Consider the following 20451-nt stretch of genomic DNA (forward strand, 5'->3'; position numbering starts at 1 on the left):
GGCTGGACAACCTCCTCGGCCGGCAATAACCGAGAGAGGAAGGGTCAACCATCTCCTGGGGTCCGCTCTGTCCCCCGGCCGGACAACACCCTCGCGCTCCAGGGACGTCGGCGACGCGCTGACGAAAGCCACCTTCGCGGCAGCCACGTCGACCAAACACACGTAAGGCGATTCCGCCCCTTCCTCCCGACGTGCAGACGCCACGCTGCCACGCGCGCTGACGTTGCCGCGCAGCCGGGCGAATGGACCAGTTCGCTGTGGTCGCCCTTTCCCTGCTCCTTGGGGCGCTCGTTCTCCTCATCTCGGCGGTGCTGAGCAGGTCGCGGAATGGACTGCCGCAGCGGGACGACAGCGGCGACGGTAAGGTGCAGAACGGCTGGACAGGGCTTGGGGAGGGTTACAGGCGGCCGAGGCGTTGAATGGAGCGGCCGGTACCGCTCCCTGGTGGCGGGAGGACCGCGCGGCCGTTACCCCAGTCATGCTCCGGGGCTTCATTCATTCACGTAAGGAGACCAGCGAGCAAGGCCCAGCCAGATCATCCACAGATTGTACAGCACTCCGAAATCTGCCACATCCTGAGGCACTTATAGACAGAAGATTTGATAAAACTTTGGAGAGGCTCAGTGAGTCAGGCAGCATCTATAGAAGGAAATGGATAGACACCCCAAACGTGGACTAGCCGTTTCTCTCCATAGATGCTGCCTGACCTGCTGAATCCCTCTAGTGTTTTTCTTGTTGCTTCGGATTTCAGCATCCACAGTCTCTTGTGCCTGCAATTAGAGCATTACACCAAGGAATGGAGACATTTAGGGTTTGGAAGGTATTGAACTTAATAGCCCACCCCTTAATTTGAGACTGGTCGCGGAGTCTGCCTGAAGAAGCGTTTCTACCCTATAAAGCCCGACCAGGATCTTGTACATTTCTACATGATTACCTGTCAGTTTTCAAAGCTTTTAGAGAGGAGGTTTCACATAGTTTTTCAGTGAATAAACAGATCTGCAATCCTAGCTATTCATTAGGTGGACGATGATTAAATAGTCTGTCAGCTTAAAGATAATGTAGGAATCAGAAGGTTGTAGGTGGGAGCTGTGTGTCATCACTGTAGGTGTGGAAAATAATGTGTTTGTGAATAATAATGTGTTTGCATAAGATAGTGATTATGGACACATCCTAATCAGTCAATATCTCTTCTTTGAATCCCCCCTGCTGCTCTCAGACTCCAGTAATGATTTGCTATATCATATCTAAGCACAGTAAAATTGGCATTTTCCTAATTGAGAACTTTCACTTCTAGTCTACATTTTCCATAAGTATGTTGGACAGAATTATAATGGTTACCATCTCTTTGAAATCCATTCTGGCCAGACATCTTTCCTTAAACTTTGAAGCATCGGGGTTGCTGAGTCTATTACATGCTACTTATTGATCCAGGGATCTTTTTCTCAAGTTGTGTGAACAGATAGCAGAAACACTTTCAATTAAAGTGTTCTAAGGGAGAAAAAAGAATTCCCAGTCCTGACTAAGGAAATGCTAAGGCCCTTGGAAATAATCTTGGTGCCCTCTTTCTTTAGGCTTCAGTACCAACACTTTATGTACAGTACTGTGCAAAAGTCTTGGGCAGTTATATACAGCTAGTGTGTTTAAGACTTTTAAGTACAAACCCCATTTCCAGAAAAGTTTGGATATTTTCCAAAATGCAATAAAAACAAAAATCTGTGATATGTTAATTCACGTGAACCTTTATTTAACTGACGAAAGTACAAAGAAAAGATTTTCAATAGTTTTACTGACCAGCTTAATTTTATTTTGTAAAATACACAAATTTAGAATTTGATGGCTGCAACACACTCAACAAAAGTTGGGACAGAGTTAAAATAAGATTGAAAAGTGCACAGAATATTCAAGTAACACTGGTTTGGAAGACACCACATTAAGCAGGCTAATTGGTAGCAGGTGAGGTATCATGACCGGGTATAAAAGTAGCATCCATCAAAGGCGCAGTCTTTGCAAGCAAGGATGGGTCGTGGCTCACCCCTTTGTGCCAAAATTCGTGAGAGAATTGTTAGTCAGTTCAAAAGGAACATTTCCCAATGCAAGATTGCAGAGAATTTAGGTCTTTCAACATCTATGGTACATAATATTGTGAAAAGATTCAGAGACATCTCAGTGCGGAAAGGGCAAGGTCGGAAACCACTTTTGAATGCGCATGATCTTCGAGCCCTCAGGCGGCACTGCCTAAAAAAACCGTCATGCTACTGTGACAATTATAGCTACCTGGGCTCGGGAGTACTCAAGACGAAGGGTCTCGGCCCGAAACGTCGACAGTGCTTCTCCTTGTAGATGCTGTTTGGCCTGCTGTGTTCCACCAGCATTTTGTGTGTGTTGTTTGAATTTCCAGCATCTGCAGATTTCCTTGTGTTTGTCACTTAACACAGTCCGTCGCTGCATCCAGAAATGCAACTTGAAACTGTATTACGCAAGGAGGAAGCCATACATCAACTCTATGCAGAAACGCCGGCGAGTTCTCTGGGCCCGAGCTCATCTCAGATGGACCAAAAGATTGTGGAACCGTGTGCTGTGGTCAGATGAGTTCACATTTTAGCTAGTTTTTGGAAAAAACGGGTGTCGAGTTCTCCATGCCAAAGATGAAAACGACCATCCTGATTGTTATCAGCACAAGGTGCAAAAGCCAGCATCTATGATGGTATGGGGGTGCATCAGTGCCCACGGCATGGGTGAGTTGCATGTATGTGAAGGTACCATTGACTCTGAGGCGTATATTAGGATTTTAGAGAGACATATGTTGCCATCAAGGCAACATCTCTTTCCGGGTTGTCCATGCTTATTTCAGCAGGACAATGCCAGACCACGTTCTGCACGGACTACAACAGCGTGGCTTTGTAGACACAGAGTGCGTGTGCTTGACTGGCCTGCTGCCAGTCCAGATCTATCTCCTATTAAAAATGTATGACGCATCATGAAGAGGAGAATCAGACAACGGAGACCACGGACTGTTAAGCAGCTGACGTCTTATATCAAGCAAGAATGGACAAAATTTCCAATTGCAAATCTACTACAATTAGTATCCTCAGTTCCAAAATGATTAAAAAGTGTTATTAAAAGGAAAGGTGATGTAACACAATGGTAAACATGCCTCTGTCCCAACTTTTGTTGAGTGTGTTGCAGCCATCAAATTCTAAATGTGTGTATATTTACAAAATACAATTAAGTTGGTCAGTAAAACTATTGAAAATCTTTTCTTTGTACTTTTGTCAGTTAAATAAAGGTTCACGTGAATTAACATATCACAGATTTTTGTTATTGCATTTTGGAAAATATCCCAGCTTTTCTGGAAATGGGGTTTGTAATTCTATGTGTTGCACTGTACTGTTGCAGCAAAAAAAAATCATGACATGACAAACAAGAGAAAATCTGCAGGTGCTGGAAATAACCAAGCAACATACACAGAATGCTGGAGGAACTCAGCAGGCCAGGCGGCATCTATGGAAAAGAGTACAGTCAACATTTCAGGCCAAGACCCTTCAGCAGGACATTGTTGATAAACATGATTATGATATGGGTCTCGGTTGTGGGCTGAGAGTGGGAAAGGGGCAGGAAAGGGGGATTGTAGTTGGGGAACAGGGGAAGGGAGGGAGCAGAAAGCACCAGAGAGACATTCTGTAATGATCTAAACCAGTTGTTTGGAATCACATGACCTTGTCTGGTGTCTCAGGGCTGAGTGTGTCTTCGCCAATTCCCCCCCCCCACCCACCCCCACCACCTCTGGCACACTCCTCCACCATGTGTCTCACATCCCTTCCATGGAGCTCCACCCTCGCCATTCCTAATGTCCTTTGCTACCATCAAATTTACAAACTTGCTGTCCACTCCACATTAACAAATACAGTACTGTGCAAAAGTCTAAGGCACCCTAGATATATATACGTGCCTATGACTTTTGCACAATACTGTACTAATTCATTAAACACTTGGAATATAGAAGTATGTTAGAAAATTCTAGTGATGGGTAACTCTATCCCATGTTTTAGTGATGAGCTGGCAGAGGTAGAACATGCGTTGTTAGGCAACGTTGAACTGGTTTTGTGAAAATGGCATTCTGGTGTTCAGTCTTGGTTGAAATGTGATTTAATGTCTTACACTCCTTTTAGGGCTCAAACTTTTGCTCCTCTTTCTGACTCAGATGCGCAGATTGTTTAGCTGAACACTTCAGTTTTAGATAGCTTTTTACTTGGTGGCTGAACTGAAGTTTTCTGTTCTTTTATTTAGAAGACAGTAAAGTCAGTAATGATGCGAGTGAGAGGAATGTGGCATCAAAGAAGCAAAAGTTGCAACGTTCACGCAAAGAAAAGTTACAGCAGCATGTGTTTACCCACCCTTTGCTGGCCACTTCACTGAAGGTAAGAAACTTTAAAGTTAGGCAGACACGCAAAATTATCAGTCTCAGCAAATGTAAGAGCAACAAGCTCAGTATGATCATCAAGAATTGGGAAAACAAGTAATTCCTGTGGTTCAGATAAATGCTGCCTTTAATGTTGAAAATCATTTTGAGGTTTATCTTAGATATTGCTGGATTCCACCCTTTTTCATGCTAAAAATGGTTTTAAGACTATAGACAATGTAACAAATATTGCAAAACAGGGGTTTTGTGGAAATTAATTATCGAAAAAAATAGATGCTCAATCTGAGACAAAAACAGAAAATGCTGGAGATACTCAAGTCAGACAACAGCTGTGAAGAGAGAAGTAAAGGTAATGCTTAGAGAAGATGACATTACATTTTGCTTTTGTTTAATTAATACCTATGTCTCTGCAGAAGAATTTAAGATTATGAGTCTGGTTGAGCCTCAGGCTCGTTGGTGTTGCTGTGGCAAAAGCAAATAAGGTTTAACCCCCGTCAGAAAATACTTCTGTGCGCTGCCAAGGGAGGTGGTGGAAGCAGATACTATAGCAGCATTTAAAACAGACACCTTAGGCTGAAGGGCCTGTTCTTGTACACATGTGTAGCACTGTCCTGTATCACACAGCGTTTTAATTGTTTCTCAGGCATGGGTTTGATCTTGACCTCGACCTCCAGTTCTGCCTGTGTGGAATTGACACATTTTTATTGTGACCGCACGGATTTCTCCCGGTTTCACCAGTTTCTGCCCACAACCCAGTATCATGCTGGTTGGTAGTTATTTGTCCCTAGTGTGGGTGGCTGGAAGGATAGTTGGGGATGTTATATATGCATGGGAAAGAGAATAAGTTAGAGAAATAAGTGAGAAAATGGGGCTGCTGTGATTTCTCTCTGAGCCAGCATTTGGTCGATGGGTCAAATGGCTTAGTTTCTATGAAAAATTATGAGTTTCTTCCTTTTTTGCATGTTAATGTTCACCTTTTGAATTTTTCCTGAATCTATTCAGTGTAAACAAATTGCTAATATGTGGTGGATTTTGTCCATTCTTCATCTACTCTGGAGATCTTCTTCAAGTGGTGACCAGAATGTGCCCTTGTGAATATCTTTGATTTAATTGACAACTAATATTAGACTGTGCAACTCGTATTTCTTAACAGATCTTAGTTTAGAAGTTCCTCCCAGGATTGTACATATGGGTAAATGAAGATGTAACTCATAATGATCCTGGAGATGTATGTTGCATATTGTTGATAATACACTCTGTGACACTACTAGATAATAAGGCAGAAATTGTGCTGTATTACATATTGATGTAATCAAAGTAAATTCAGCAGCATTTTAACTAAAACATTACATTTTTACATGATGTTAGAAATCTTACTTTTACTTAAGTTGACTTTGCTTTTTCTCCATGCTTGATGGTGAAAACTGGTTGTTGCAGTAAGGGACAGTGAAAACTGTCCTTTGAGTTCCGGAACAGATATTCATGCTGTTTGCACGTGTACTATAAATTGCTTTAAACATGAAATGTGATGAGAGTTCTGGCACCATCATCTCTTCAAGGCAGTGACTTCCCAACCCCTGTTTCAAAGATCAAAGTGTATTTATTGTCAAATTATGTATGAAATATACAATCCTGAGATTCATCTTCACACAGACAGCCATGAAACAATAAAAACACCTTGGAACCCATTTAAAGAGTACATCACATACCCAACGTGCAAACAAATTGCAATGGCAAAAAACGAGTGAAAAGCACAGAATATAAAGCATTAAACCACAGTTTAGTTCAGTTCAGTTCAATTTAGTGCTGTGTCGTTTGTTGACTGCAGGCTGCAGAGCCAATCAAAATTGCACAAAATAGGAATAGAAAGGAGTAACCAGAAACGCATCATGACATCAACTACGGGGTTCAATCCACAAACTATGTGGATTAATCCTTGCCTGAGACCCAAGGCTCTGGCAGCATTGTACAAGAAGGAGAGAGAGAGAGGGAGAGACCAGTTCAGTGCAGGCAGACAGTGCTGAACATTTGCTCTCAGCCTCATTGATTTCAATCTTGCTTGATGCTTTAATCAGCGAGATTAGTGAGAAATGGAGGTGATCGTGGGCTTGCAGCCTGTCTCCAGACTTCTTGGCCTCCAGTCAGCACATTCCGCTCCAAACTGCACCAAGCTGTAATCACCAGAGTGAAAATATTCTTCCCCTCAGTTCTACTAATTACTTTGTATTTGCTTTTATTTTCCATTGCCAAGGGAAATGTGTCTTTCTAATCCACATTTTCTGAGTCCTCATTTTATATACTCCGTTCAGTCTCCCTCAGCTTCTCTTTCAAAGCAAGCAGTCCTAATTCAGCCAGAACATTTTCCAGTCCTGGCAACATCCTCTTAAATCTCCTCTCCATTCTCTTCAAAGTAATTGGACATTTCCTGTAATAATTATTGAAAATATATCCAATTAGTAATGTGCACAGTTCTAATTTAAAATACCTCCACTTATATTATCTTGGGCCGGCTGGTGGCGTCGTGGCATCAGCGCTGGACTTCGGAGTGAAGATTCCCGAATTCGAATCCAGCTGGCTCCCTCCCTTGCACACTTTTCATCAGTGCTGGGTTGAGTGTCGAGCTAGCAAATTAGCGTCATAAAAATACGATGTCCCGATAATTCCACTTAGAGTTAAGGGCTTTCTTCTTCTTATATTATCTGCTACAGCTAATAAAGAATCCCATGTGTCCTTTTATCTACTCTGTGACCTGTTCCGAACCTTTGAGGATCTTTGGGCAATTTAAAGCTTTCTTCCTCACCCTTAGTTAATGGCTAATTTTCATATTATCTACAAATAACATTCTGCTCCCTACATTTAGGTCTAATTCATTAATATAGAAAAAAGGCAGGAGGAACCTTGCTTATAAGAATCTGCCAGTCACAAAACAGCCATCGATTGTTATCCTTTATTTCCTACCACTGTATCAGTTTTGAATCCAATTGGCTAGCCTCCCTCGAATCACATCGATTTTTACATTTTTTTTTTAGCAGTCTTGCTGGATTTTCTCTAAAGTCTCTGTGCCCAGCATTGTCTCCTCAAAAAATACAGTCAAATTACTATTCGGTAAAACAAAAAAAACCATGAAGTGCTTCATTTCTCTGAGGCTGAAGTACGCAGGTGTTTCCAATGAGTGGGACAGTTGCAAAGCTGCAGGACCTGATGGCATCCCAGGGCGGGTACTCAGAAAGTCTGTGGCACAACTAGCAGCTGTGTTTACAGACATTTTTAATCTCTCTCCCAGTGTAGAGTGTCCTCTTGCTTCAAAACATCCACCATTGTTCCTGTACCTAAAAAGATCAAGGTAACATGCCTGAACAACTGGTGTCCTGTCGCATTCACATCAATAATAAGCAAATGCTTTGAGAGGCTGGTCAAGGACTACATCTGCAGCATGCTACCACCACACTGGACCCCTTAAAGTTTGCCTACAGACACAACCGATCTACTGATGACACAAAAGCCACAGCTCAACACAACCGTCCTTGAACATCTGGAGAAGAAGGATGCTTATGTGAGAATGCTGTTCTTGAATCCAGTTTGGCGTTCAACACCATAGTTCCATCCAGGCTTGACAAGAAGCTCAGAGACCTCGGCTTCACCCTGCCTTGCGCAGCTGGATCCTGGACTTCCTGTCAAATCACTATCAGGTGGTAAGAGTGGGCTCCCTCACACCTGACCCTCAACACAGGTGCCCCTCAGGGCTGTGTCCTAAGCCCCTTCCTTTACTCTCTGTATACCCATGACTGTGTTGCCACCCACAGCTCCAATCTGCTAATTAAATTTGCTGAAGATACTACATTGATTGGCCTAATCTCAAATAATATTAACATAGAAACATAGAAAATAGGTGCAGGAGTAGGCCATTCGGCCCTTTGAGCCTGCACCGCCATTCAGTATGATCATGGCTGATCATCCAACTCAAAACCCTGTACCTGCTTTCTCTCCATACCCCCTGATCCCTTTAGCCACAAGGGCCATATCTAACTTCCTCTTAAATATAGCCAATGAACCGGCCTCAACTGTTCCCTGTGGCAGAGAATTCCACAGATTCACCACCCTCTGTGTGAAGAAGTTTTTCCTCATCTTGGTCCTAAAAGGCTTCCCCTTTATCCTTAAACTGTGACCCCTCGTTCTGGACTTCCCCAACATCAGAAACAATCTTCCTGCATCTAGCCTGTCCAATCCCTTTAGAATTTTATACGTTTCAATAAGATCCCCCCTCAATCTTCTAAATTCCAGTGAGTATAAGCCTAGTCGATCCAGTCTTTCTTCATATGAAACTCCTGCCATCCCAGGAATCAATCTGGCGAACCTCCTTCTATGGCAAGAATGTCTTTCCTCAGATTAGGGGACCAAAACTGTACACAATACTCTAGGTGCGGTCTCACCAAGGCCTTGTACAACTGCAGTAGAACCTCCCTGCTCCTGTACTCAAATCCTTTTGCTATGAATGCCAACATACCATTTGCCTTTTTCACCGCCTGCTGTACCTGCATGCCCACCTTCAATGACTGGTGTACAATGACACCCAGGTCTCGTTGCACTTCCCCTTTTCCTAATCGGCCACCATTCAGATAATAATCTGTTTTCCTGTTCTTGCAACCAAAGTGGATAACCTCACATTTATCCACATTAAATTGCATCTGCCATGAATTTGCCCACTCACCTAACCTATCCAAGTCACCATGCATCCTCTTAGCATCCTCCTCACAGCTAACACCGCCGCCCAGCTTCGTGTCATCCGCAAATTTGGAGATGCTGCATTTAATTCCCTCGTCTAAATCATTAAAATATATTGTAAACAACTGGGGTCCCAGCACTGAGCCTTGCGGTACCCCACTAGTCACTGCCTGCCATTCTGAAAAGGTCCCGTTTACTTCCACTCTTTGCTTCCTGTCTGCCAACCAATTCTCTATCCACATCAATACCATACCCCCAATATCGTGTGCTTTAAGTTTGCACACTAATCTCCTGTGTGAGACCTTGTCAAAAGCCTTTTGAAAATCTAAATATACCACATCCACTGGCTCTCCCCTATCCACTCTACTAGTTACATCTTCAAAAAATTCTATAAGATTCGTCAGACATGATTTTCCTTTCACAAATCCATGCTGACTTTGTCCGATGATTTCACCTCTTTCCAAATGTGCTGTTATCACATCTTTGATAACCGACTCTAGCATTTTCCCCACCACCGAAGTCAGACTAACCGGTCTATAATTCCCTGGTTTCTCTCTCACTCCTTTTTTAAAAAGTGGGGTTACATTAGCCACCCTCCAATCCTCAGGAACTAATCCAGAATTTAAGGAGTTTTGAAAAATTATCACTAATGCATCCACTATTTCTTGGGCTACTTCCTTAAGCACTCTGGGATGCAGACCATCTGGCCCTGGGGATTTATCTGCCTTTAATCCCTTCAATTTACCTAACACCACTTCCCTACTAACATGTATTTCCCTCAGTTCCTCCATCTCACTAGACCCTCGGTCCCCTACTATTTCCGGAAGATTATTTATGTCCTCCTTAGTGAAGATAGAATCAAAGTAGTTATTCAATTGGTCTGCCATGTCTTTGTTCCCTATGATCAATTCACCTTTTTCTGACTGTAAAGGACCTACATTTGTCTTGACCAATCTTTTTCTTTTCACGTATCTATAAAAGCTTTTACAGTCAGTTTTTATATTCCCTGCCAGCTTTCTCTCATAATCTTTTTTCCCTTTCCTAATTAAGCCCTTTGTCCTCCTGAATTTCTCCCAGTCCTCAGGTGTGCCACTTTTTTTTTGCTAATTTATATGTTTCTTCTTTGGACTTGATACTATCCCTAATTTCCCTTGTCAGCCACGGGTGCACTACCTTCCCTGGTTTATTCTTTTGCCAAACTGGGATGAACAATTGTGTAGTTCATCCATGCGATCTTTAAATGCTTTCCATTGCATATCCACCGTCAACCCTTTAAGTATCATTTGCCAGCCTAGAGAAGAAGTCATCACTCTGACACAATCTCTCCCTCAATGTCACAAAAACAAAGGAGCTGGTTGTGGACTACAGGAGGAATAGAGACAGGCTCACCCCTATTGACATCAATGGATCTGGGATTGAGAGGGTGGATAGCTTTAAGTTCCTCGGCATACACATCACTGAGAACCTCATGTGGTCTGTATGTACCGGCTGTGTGGTGAAAAAGCACAATGGTGCCTCTTTCACCTCAGACAGTTGAAGAAGTTTGGCCTGAGTTCCCAGATCCTAAGGACTTTCTACAGGGGCACAATTGAGAGCATCCTGACTGGCTGAATCACTACCTGGTATGGGAACTGTACTTCCCTCAATCGTCGGACTATGCAGAGAGTAGTGCAAACAGCCCAGCGCATCTGTAGATGTGAACATCCCACTATTCAGGACGTTTACAGAGACAATTTCGTAAAACAGCCCGAAGGATCATTGGAGACCCAAGTCACCCCAACCACAAACATTCCAGCTCTTACCATCCGGGAAATGGTACCGCAGCATAAAAGCCAGGACCAACAGACTTTGGGACAGCTTCTTCCACCAGCCCATCAGACTGAATAATTCATACTGATACAAATGTATTTCTGTGCTATATTGACTGTCCTGTCGCACATACTATTACAAATTACTATAAATTGCACATTTAGACGGAGACATAACAAAGATTTTTACTCCTCTGTGTGAAGGATGTAAGAAATAAAGTCAATTCAATTCAATTCTTACATCTTACCTCTGATCTAGTTATGTATCTAACTGCCTTTGTAGCCTTTCTGCTTGAAAAGTTTTGAGTGTTTGCTTCCACTGCTGTTTTAATTCTTGTTGCTCTCAGAGGCATTCGGGCATTACTTCCTTTATATAATTGCCTAGTATTAACTTTGTAATATATAAGTGTATGGTACTTATTGATGCCCAAGAAAGCTTATTATTTTTAAATTCAGGAAGCATCACTAATTCTGCTTTTAAGAAGGTTAACTGCTGATAATCAGGACCATTTTTACAGTCTTGCACAATGATATTAAAACACTTAGAATGGCATTTTTCTAAATTCTTTTTTGTATAAAACTTGTATGCTGATCATTAAAAACGACATTTATAAGTAATGCATGGGTTTTCAATTACTGATAAATATTTATTTGAATTGAACTGTGATTTTGTTTTTAAGGGCCACAGCGGAAATATCAGCTGCCTCGATTTTAGTAGCAATGGGAAGTACCTAGCCTCCTGTGCTGATGACCGCACAGTTCGAATTTGGAGTACAAAAGATTTTCTAGAGCGTGACCATCGTTGTATGCGTGCTAATGTTGAACTTGATCATGCCTTGCATGTGTGCTTCAGCCCTGACTCCAGGTAAAATGTCGTGTATTGATGTTTGTTAACAAGCTATTATTACACTGCTGTTCTTTTTTTCCTCCTTGTTTTAACTTTGGGTAGTCCTCTTAACTTTAGCGGTTGTCTGCCAAGGAAGAATATAATTTTAGCTGTTCTGGATGTTTCATGACGATTCACTTGCTTAGGTTCAGTAGAATGGGCAATGCCAAATGTTTTCCCTCCCAATCAACTATGCATGGTGGCAATTGCAGCCAGTTCTGAAGCTTCAGTGTTTGACCATTATTATTCTGTGACAATCTACATATCAATCTTGGGGCACCTGATATAATAGTAGTGTGTTGATGTCATTTTCTTTTCAATTTTTTCTCTTTCACTGAAGAGCCTTCATCACATGGCTAGCAAATGAAGAAACAATTCGTGTTTTTAAAATGACAAAAAGGGATGATGGTTCATACACATTCACCGCTGCACCTGAAGACTTCCAAAAGAGGCACAAAGCTCCTATTGTGAACATTGGAATTGCTGAAACAGGTAGAATGCAATGATGTTCAGGTTCACTGGAATTAATCAAGTATTTCATTATATTTATTTAGAGGTATTTTTCTGTTATCAGTGATGTTTTGTAAATATTCTTTTCACCCCCAGCCCCACCACTTCAGCACTCGCGTCTCAAAATCACTTTGTGCTGAATTCTGAACTGTGTGACAGTGACCTGGGATGACCTGCCATGCTTCTGTCCCCACAGTGTTTGAAGGATTATTGTCGGTGCCTGACTAAAATTGTAGACTTGCTAATAAGGAAGTTGTATAAGTAAATCCATATGTTGAGACTGTGCAGTCTATCAGTATGGCAATGCAACTAATAAATTTTTTCATAGTACAGTCACCTTCGTACAGAGTAAATATATATGGACCAGACTGTAATAACTGTCAATTTCAATCTCAGGGAAGTTCATTATGTCTGCCTCCAGTGATACTACCATCCTAATCTGGGATCTGAAAGGAGAGATTCTTGCTACAATTAATACTAATCAGATGAACAATGCTTATGCTACTGTGTCTCCATGTGGAAGGTCAGTGTCCTGCCTTTCTGCTGATTTCATTTTTCAATCTTAAGTCATGGTAGGCTAGTAAATATGTGTTTTTACTACACAGAATAAACCTCCAGTGGTCTGATCAAACGATGTTTCAGTGCTAGTGTTCCCTGGCTGTGTTGGAGCAAGTGTTCCATTTTGTGGCATACTCTCACTAATGTCACATCCTTGTTGGAATAGCTATGGCAACATCAAATTTGTACAATTTTTGAAGCCTCTATTCCATGGCTTATGGTTCATTTACTTTCCTGCAGATTTGTGGCCTCGTGTGGCTTTACACCAGACGTGAAAGTTTGGGAAGTATGTTTTACCAAATCGGGAGAATTCCGAGAAGTAATGAGAGCCTTTGACCTCAAGGGGCATTCAGCTGGGATTTACTCATTTGCTTTCTCCAATGACTCCAGACGGTGAGAACTACCTTTTGTGACCTGCAGTCTTGGCTTTGGTTTGAAGGCTAGCTACATTTTGAATCTGTTATACTGGCATATAACCTAGAACTGTATACGTACATTTTGAGTGACCTTTCTCAGATCTTTCTTATCCTGATAATGATTAACCATTAAAGATCATTAATATTTTATTCAGAATATGGTCAAAAACCTTCATTATTTTAAGATTCTCCATTAATTAAGTGAATCAAGATAATATCACAAAACCCATATTCCAGTTTCAATGGGAAACAAGGGTGTTTAAGATTTAGTTAGACATTTTTGATCTTTCTTATCCATGGGTGAGGTACCAGAAGTTAGCCCCTCCTTGTTGTTCCTTTATCAGAAGTAAATTGAAAATTCTGTTTCTGCTCTGAAGGGCAACAGGACAAGCTAGGCAACTACACACTAGTCCCACCACCCTACTGGGTTCCTCCTGTCCTCTCCTACCATCTCACTAGTCTCCATGTCCAGCACATAATTCTCTGAAACTTCTGCCACCTCCACCACCAAGCACATCTTCCCCTACTCTCTGCTTTCTGCAGGGATCGCACCCTACGTGACTCCCTTGTTCATTCATCTCTCCCCACTGATCCCCCCCACCTGTTGGGGTCATATACTATGTTAGGTGCTCCTGGTGTGACCTCCTTTATATTGGTGAGACTGGATGTAGATTGTGAGGCTGCCGGAAAAAGAGGGATCACGCAGTGGTCACCCATTTTAATTTCACTTCCCATTTCTATTCCGCTATGTCCATCCATGGCCTCCTCCACTGTTGTGATGAGGCCACACTTAGGTTGGAGGAACAACACCTTATATTCTGTTTGGGTTAACTTCCAACCAGATGGCATGAACATTGATTTCTCAAATTTCTAGTAATGCACTCTACCCCCTTCACCATTTAACCATCCCCTTTTCCCTCTCTCTTCTTCTCTTCTTGCCCATCAATCGCCTCCCTCTGGTTCTTCTTCCTGCATTTCTTTCTTCCATGGCCTTCTGCCTCTCACCAATCAACTTCCCAGCTCTTTCATTCCTCCCCCTCCAGGTTTCACTTATCACCTTGTGTTTCTCTCTCCCCTCCCTTTGACTTTTAAATCTACTCCTCAGCTTTTTTCTCCGGTCCTGCCAAAGGGTTTCGTCCCGAAGTGTTGACTGTACTCTTTTCCTAGATGCTGCCTGGCCTGCTGAATTCCTCCAGTATTTTATGTGTATTGCTTGGATTTCCAGCATCTGCAGATTTTCTCTTGTTAGTGAAGTACATTAATAATGTTTGAGTGGTACTGTTTCAAATATATGTAGAGGGATCATAGGGGAAATGACAAAGGAAATAAAAGGCAGCGGGAGAGCATAAGCGTAGACGATAGATTGTAAGCAGTACAGTGAAACAGAGTAGGGCACAGTAAGGAGATGGTGCATGGTAGCTGTTCTAAATCAATATTTATTATTTGTTTTCCAAGGAGAAACATGCTACATGGTATTTGATAGGCTAGAAATTGATATCTTTGGGTCCAAATGGGATGCATTATAAATTATTAGGGAGAAGAGCAAAATGTTTTTTGGATATACTGGCCTTGTGCTTCCATATCTACTTAGGAATGGTGTACCGCCTACTTACTTCCCGTTTCACCACTCGTGTTTAGGGCAGCAGTGAAGGTCCTCCATCTCTGTCTGATCTTGGCCAATGGTGTACCAGGGCACTGGAAAATTCAGCTTGTTAAATGCTTATTGAAAACAAGACTAAACCCAGGAGTACTCCTCCATTCTATATAAAGAGGTGATACATGAAATGCTGAGGATTCCAGCTGTTTCTACTTTTATTTGATGTTCAGTCAGCTTGATTGAGTTTTTTGATGTGGTTTATGCAGTTGATGTGTATGTGAATTTTTGAATGACTTCTGATAAATTGAATTTGACGTTTTAAAAATAGGTTCCAATGTAGTGTTGTTATCAAATTGACATGTGAAAGGAAACCGTACTGAAGATTTTTTTTTGGATTGGAGGAAGGCGCAGCATGGTGTTTACAAGAATCTGTACTAAAGATGACGTTTTTTCTGTTAATGATTAGACTTGAGTTAGCAGGGCATATTTATACATTAGTTGTACGCAGAAGTTTAGTAAACATTGTAGTGATAGACATCAAGAGAGCACAGAAGCTTAGGAAACAAAATGTGCCATCGTGGCAGATGGAATTTTATGCACAGAAGTGTGAAGTGCTACATTCTTGTAGAATAAATGACGGAAGGCAATATGATCCAAAGAGAGCAGATACAAAAAGGATGTGAAATATGGGTGCATGTTTAAGAAAGGAATTATTTTTAAAGTACAAATATTATTAGAGTACAAATATAATGAATTTTTATAAAGCACAAAGAAGCCACAACTGTTGTGTTGTTTCCTTTGCTGGGTACTGCTCTTTGGGGAAGATATGAAGATTTGGAGTGCAGAAAGTACTTACTTGAATTGTTCCAAAGCAGAGGGGATTTATTTAATGGCTGATCTATAGATGCTGGTATTCACTTTGGAACAGAATGATTGTGGGGAAATTTGGTAATATTCACATTCATCGGGACCAAGATAAGAAAACAAAAGGAAACTGTTCTCATTGGTGGTAGGTTTGAAAACCAGAAGGCACAAATTTAGGGTGGCTGGCAAAAAAATCCAAGGGAGACAGGTCTCTGAATTTTTTTCTTGCTTTGGATAAGAGTTAACCTAACATACAAAAAAAGAGCCTTGGGTGAAAGAATCAAAAGAAACAGGCTCTTCCCTGGTTGCAAATGCTGGACTTACTTAACAGCCTAAGAATGATGTTTTGGAGACTGGTGGGGTGCATTTGTGAGCTGGTGCAGGGCTGCAGACATCTCCTACTGGTTGAGAACTTGTTTGTTGCTGCATTTCTGACTTGCAGACCATCTGAGTTGTGAACAGTTCATGGGAATGGAACCCTGTCATAACCTGGGAGGTCCTATAATATCAGTTACCTACCTATAGAGCTGCTTCCTGCCACAACTCTGCATATTTGAACTTTGGGTACATAATGTATTTGGTTGGTTACTTCCATTTATTTTTTGCAGTTATAGAACAACATTTGAATGATGCCAAGAGCAGCTTGCTTGCTATCAAATTTTCGTGTTTCAGTTAATGAGATCTCAAAAAGAATATAAACAGTGTACAATTTTAGCTGGTGATTTGGAAGTGAGTGATTAACTGGTTAGAAAAGCAATGAGCTTATGGGCTGGAATTTTTTTAAATAGAGGTTAATATTTCATCAGGGTTCTTACTACTATGGAATCAAATCTCTTATGTTAATTAATTTTAACAATTGTTCATTGTTTCCTGACCAGAATGGCAACAATCTCTAAAGATGGCACCTGGAAGCTGTGGGACACCGATGTTCAGTACAAGCAGCAACAGGACCCATACTTATTGTTGACCATGAAATGTGATGTTTCTGATTCCAGCCGAATCGCTCTTTCTCCCGATGCCAGGGTGGTAGCTATATCGAATGGCTTCAATATTACGATGCATAATGCCAAGACAGGCAGTCAAGAAGAAGAATTTCTCAATGTGCACGGGGAGGAGATTGCCGACCTGGCTTTTGATATTAACAGTAGGTTTTTGGTTTCTTGTGGTGATCGTGCTATCCGGGTCTTCCACAATGTGGTGGGTTACCGAGCAGTTGTTGAAGAAATGGAAGGCAGACTAAAGAAAGCAACAACTGATGCAATGCGGGAGAGGTTACAGCAGCAGATTGATGATGCGAAGAGCACATTGGATATGATTTATGCAAAGAAACAATAACACTAGCAAACTGGGTTGACTTCCATTTCCTGTACTACTGAGTCTCTAGGCTCAGTTGAATGTTTGTGACTTCACTTCAATATTTTTTGTAACACAGTGTGGATGCAATATTCCTTGCCATTAGATTCCAGCTATCAGGTCTCAACAGCCATTGGAATTGATGTGTGGATTTAATTTCAACCTGTTTTGGCTGGAGCAGAGTATCTATAAATGAGAGTATATAAATTTTCAAATTTTTTACTTGGTCTTTTATTGTTTCATTACACATCAGCAACTGTCATGATTGTGCAGTGGTAGTGTATTTATTGAGCCTATAAAAAGGGAAATTCTTTAAGGACTTCTTACAGGTTTTAATACCGTGTTGGAGTGATGAAGGTTCAAAATACAGAATTGTGCAGAAACTATCAGCATTTTTTTTAATGAATCAAAATTAAAATGCTGCAGATGTGTAAATCCGAAAGAAAAATTCTCAATTTCTCAGGCTAATAATTTAAAATTTAATTAGCCTGGCCAATTGTGCGTTTAAATTTGGGATCTTACTATCAGAAATGTATCTCCGGTTTGCTCTGATAAAGGTACCATGTAGTAACTTTATACAGTAACAGACCAATGTAGTAGCTGCAGGGTATTTCACTCCAGTCCTGAAATTTTGTTCCATATGTTGACTTTCATGATCCTGATGTCAGATTCACGATGATTGTTTTGAAAAGTTTGGATTTGTGTTTGGTTCAGTGCTATTTTTGTTACGTTTAATTTGTATCTAGTGAAGTTCATTATTTTCAATTATTAAAAATATTAATCAGCAAGAAGCGGCAACTTTTGGTCTCTGCAACTAAATCAAAGTAGCAAAGTTGTGGATTTATCTGACTTGTCTGTGATAGGGTGAAGCTTTTCAGTTATTTATGTGGGACACTATGACTTTGTCAAAGTGATAAAGGTCGTCTTCACATAAAAGGATGTAATTGATTTCAACATTCATGCCGGTACTGTATTTAAATATGCACAGTTGTTATAACAAGCTGCCTTTAGCCCCAGAAGTGATTGATCCCTTGCTCTCATTGCCTTGTTTGTTTTCTTCACCGAGAATGCTGGGGCTTGGACATGTACTGGCAATTCACAAAGTGAATACATTTAGTAAAATCCCTGATTTTGTTAATGTAATCACTTATACCTTCAGCTCTTTGTGATGTTTCCACCTAGCACCTCATATAAGCAAATTGGAATGATCAATAGTCCATATATATGTGTTGTAAACTACAAGTGACACCAAGAGAGAAATTTGAATTCTATTTGTTGGCTTTTATTGGTGGTTGAATGTTTCAGTAATGAAAAACAAGACAAGTGGGCTTGAGGTTTTATTTATTTATTGGTTAAAACAAAAAAGCCCTATTTTGCACCACTGAAATATTTAGAAGTGTAATCATTAACAACTTGTGCAAAGTAATGCTCCCAGAAACAGTAATGTAATAGTGTTATGATTATCTGTTTTATTGATGTAAATTATAGGGAGAAAATTGGTTTGGGCACCAGGGATGGCTGTTCATCTTCAGAGAATACTATGGGCTCTTTAACATTCACATAAGGAGTTGAACAGAACTCAATTTAACGACTAATCTGAAGGATTGCACCTCTGATAAAATACAGCACTACTTTGCTTCTGCTTTATATTTTTGTATTGAAATCTCTGGAGTGGAACTTGAACACACAGCTTTCTTCCTCAGAGATAAAATTTCCAACTAAGTCATATCTGATAATGCACATACAATTCCATAACAACTTAATAATTTATCTTCATTGCTTTTCTGTACAGTTTATCTCTGTACACTTGTGATTTGTCTTATAGCTGCCTTCACCTTTTTCCAATGCTTTTCATTGTTTAGCCCTTTGCTGACCAGAATTGGTGCTCAAAATTTGATTTACAGTATTTAGGACAATTTAAAGCGTCCTTTAATTTTGACTCTGTTGTATGATGATAAATTGTAATTGAATTGGGCTTTATTAGGGACAGTATTTGTGGTCATGTTTCTTTCTACAGTGTTAATCATTATTTGGGTTCATAGCAGATGGAGTCTCAAATAATTTCACATTTCCTTAAATAACAAAGCTACTTCAATGTGACAGATGTCATCAACTGTGTTTTAGTTAATGAGCATATGATGCCTCCATCTTCAGCCTTCTGCTAGGTCAGAGTTGCAGCAGCCTGGTTTGCAGTAGGGGCCAGAATTCATACTGACAGCCTGATTGTTATTAAAACAAAAGTACATCTTCTTTTCAGCAGGCTGATTAGATTGCAGCCTGCTATCCCAAACAGAAAAGGTATTGGGTTTGATCCCACACGTGGCCTGTGCATTAGTCCAGCAGTGCCTTCAGCCTGGTCCACATGATGGACCCGCTGGAGGCTTCAGCTCTTGTCCTTGTGCAAAGTGAAGCAGGCTGTGAGTCACAACCAGACCTCGGGCAGCAGAACCTGAGGCTTTGAACACAGCTCTGTCCTGATGGGTTTTGGCAGCCACCTGCTGCCGAACATTTTCATCCTTTTTGGATGTTACAGATGTTCAGAGAAATTAAGAACTGTTTGGATTTAAGTAATTTAAGGTAAATTAAAATAATTAAATTTTGTTTTACTTTAAAGTTTAATGTATTTTGACTATCTGAAATAAAAATAAAGAAAAACTTAATCTGAACTTTTTAAATCTGTGACTAGGGTGAATGCCAAATGGGCAGATATTGAAGTGGATTTATACCCTCTTGGCTTGCTGTGATCTGGTACTCAAAGTGAGTCCAGTAGTTGAGCAGGAGGTCAGATGCAGCATCCTTTCCAGCACTTCTTTTGCAATGCACAGATGTAGATGTTGATAAGTGTTGAACATCAGAGGGATCTCCAACTGCCTGTATTGGAGGTTGGCCCACTTCAATGGAACTTGCTGCAAAATGCCAGCTGAAGCAGAAATTTTACAGCCAGTCTATAATTGTCATGAATGTAGTAGTTAATTGCAACAGATGATGAAACTTGAATATCTTAAAACATTTTTGTAAAGTTTAGTATACTTTATGTGCCAGATTTGAAATCTTGTAAATTCAAGGGATTCCTACCTTCATTAAATGGCAAAGATAATAATCCAGATTATACTTAATATAGGAAATAGAATGTGTATTTATAATATACATTAACTGGAGTTACAAAATGGTCCAAAATACAATAAATTATTTAATGTGGAGAAGTACCTAAACCAATTGGGCAGTAGTAGGATTCCACACACCAGAATGAGATAAGTGACCAGAATTTTGTTTTTAGTTTGGTTAGGGTTTAACTTATTTAAACTTCTGTTATGAGA

The 20451-nt window shown here is 40.7% G+C and overlaps 1 protein-coding gene across 1 annotated transcript; it reads left to right on the plus strand.

The window, feature by feature from the left end:
• Positions 1–186: 186 nt before the first annotated feature.
• tbl2 (transducin beta like 2) lies at positions 187–19800 on the plus strand. The gene is made up of 7 exons (XM_073053579.1): positions 187–360; positions 4288–4418; positions 11631–11815; positions 12177–12328; positions 12743–12869; positions 13145–13297; positions 16660–19800. The coding sequence occupies exons 1-7, from the start codon at positions 243–245 to the stop codon at positions 17114–17116; spliced, it is 1323 nt and encodes a 440-aa protein (XP_072909680.1). The 5' UTR covers positions 187–242; the 3' UTR covers positions 17117–19800.
• The last annotated feature ends 651 nt before the right edge of the window (positions 19801–20451 follow it).

Source organism: Hemitrygon akajei, chromosome 8, assembly GCF_048418815.1.
Source record: "Hemitrygon akajei chromosome 8, sHemAka1.3, whole genome shotgun sequence".
NCBI classification, from domain to species: Eukaryota; Metazoa; Chordata; class Chondrichthyes; order Myliobatiformes; family Dasyatidae; genus Hemitrygon; species Hemitrygon akajei.

Coding starts and splice junctions, on each gene's coding strand:
- tbl2 (XM_073053579.1), top strand. CDS start 243: ATGGACCAGTTCGCTGTGGTCGCCCTTTCCCTGCTCCTTGGGGCGCTC. Junction 11,816..12,176: donor TGCTTCAGCCCTGACTCCAG/GTAAAATGTCGT, acceptor CTTTCACTGAAG/AGCCTTCATCACATGGCTAG. Junction 12,870..13,144: donor ACTGTGTCTCCATGTGGAAG/GTCAGTGTCCTG, acceptor ACTTTCCTGCAG/ATTTGTGGCCTCGTGTGGCT.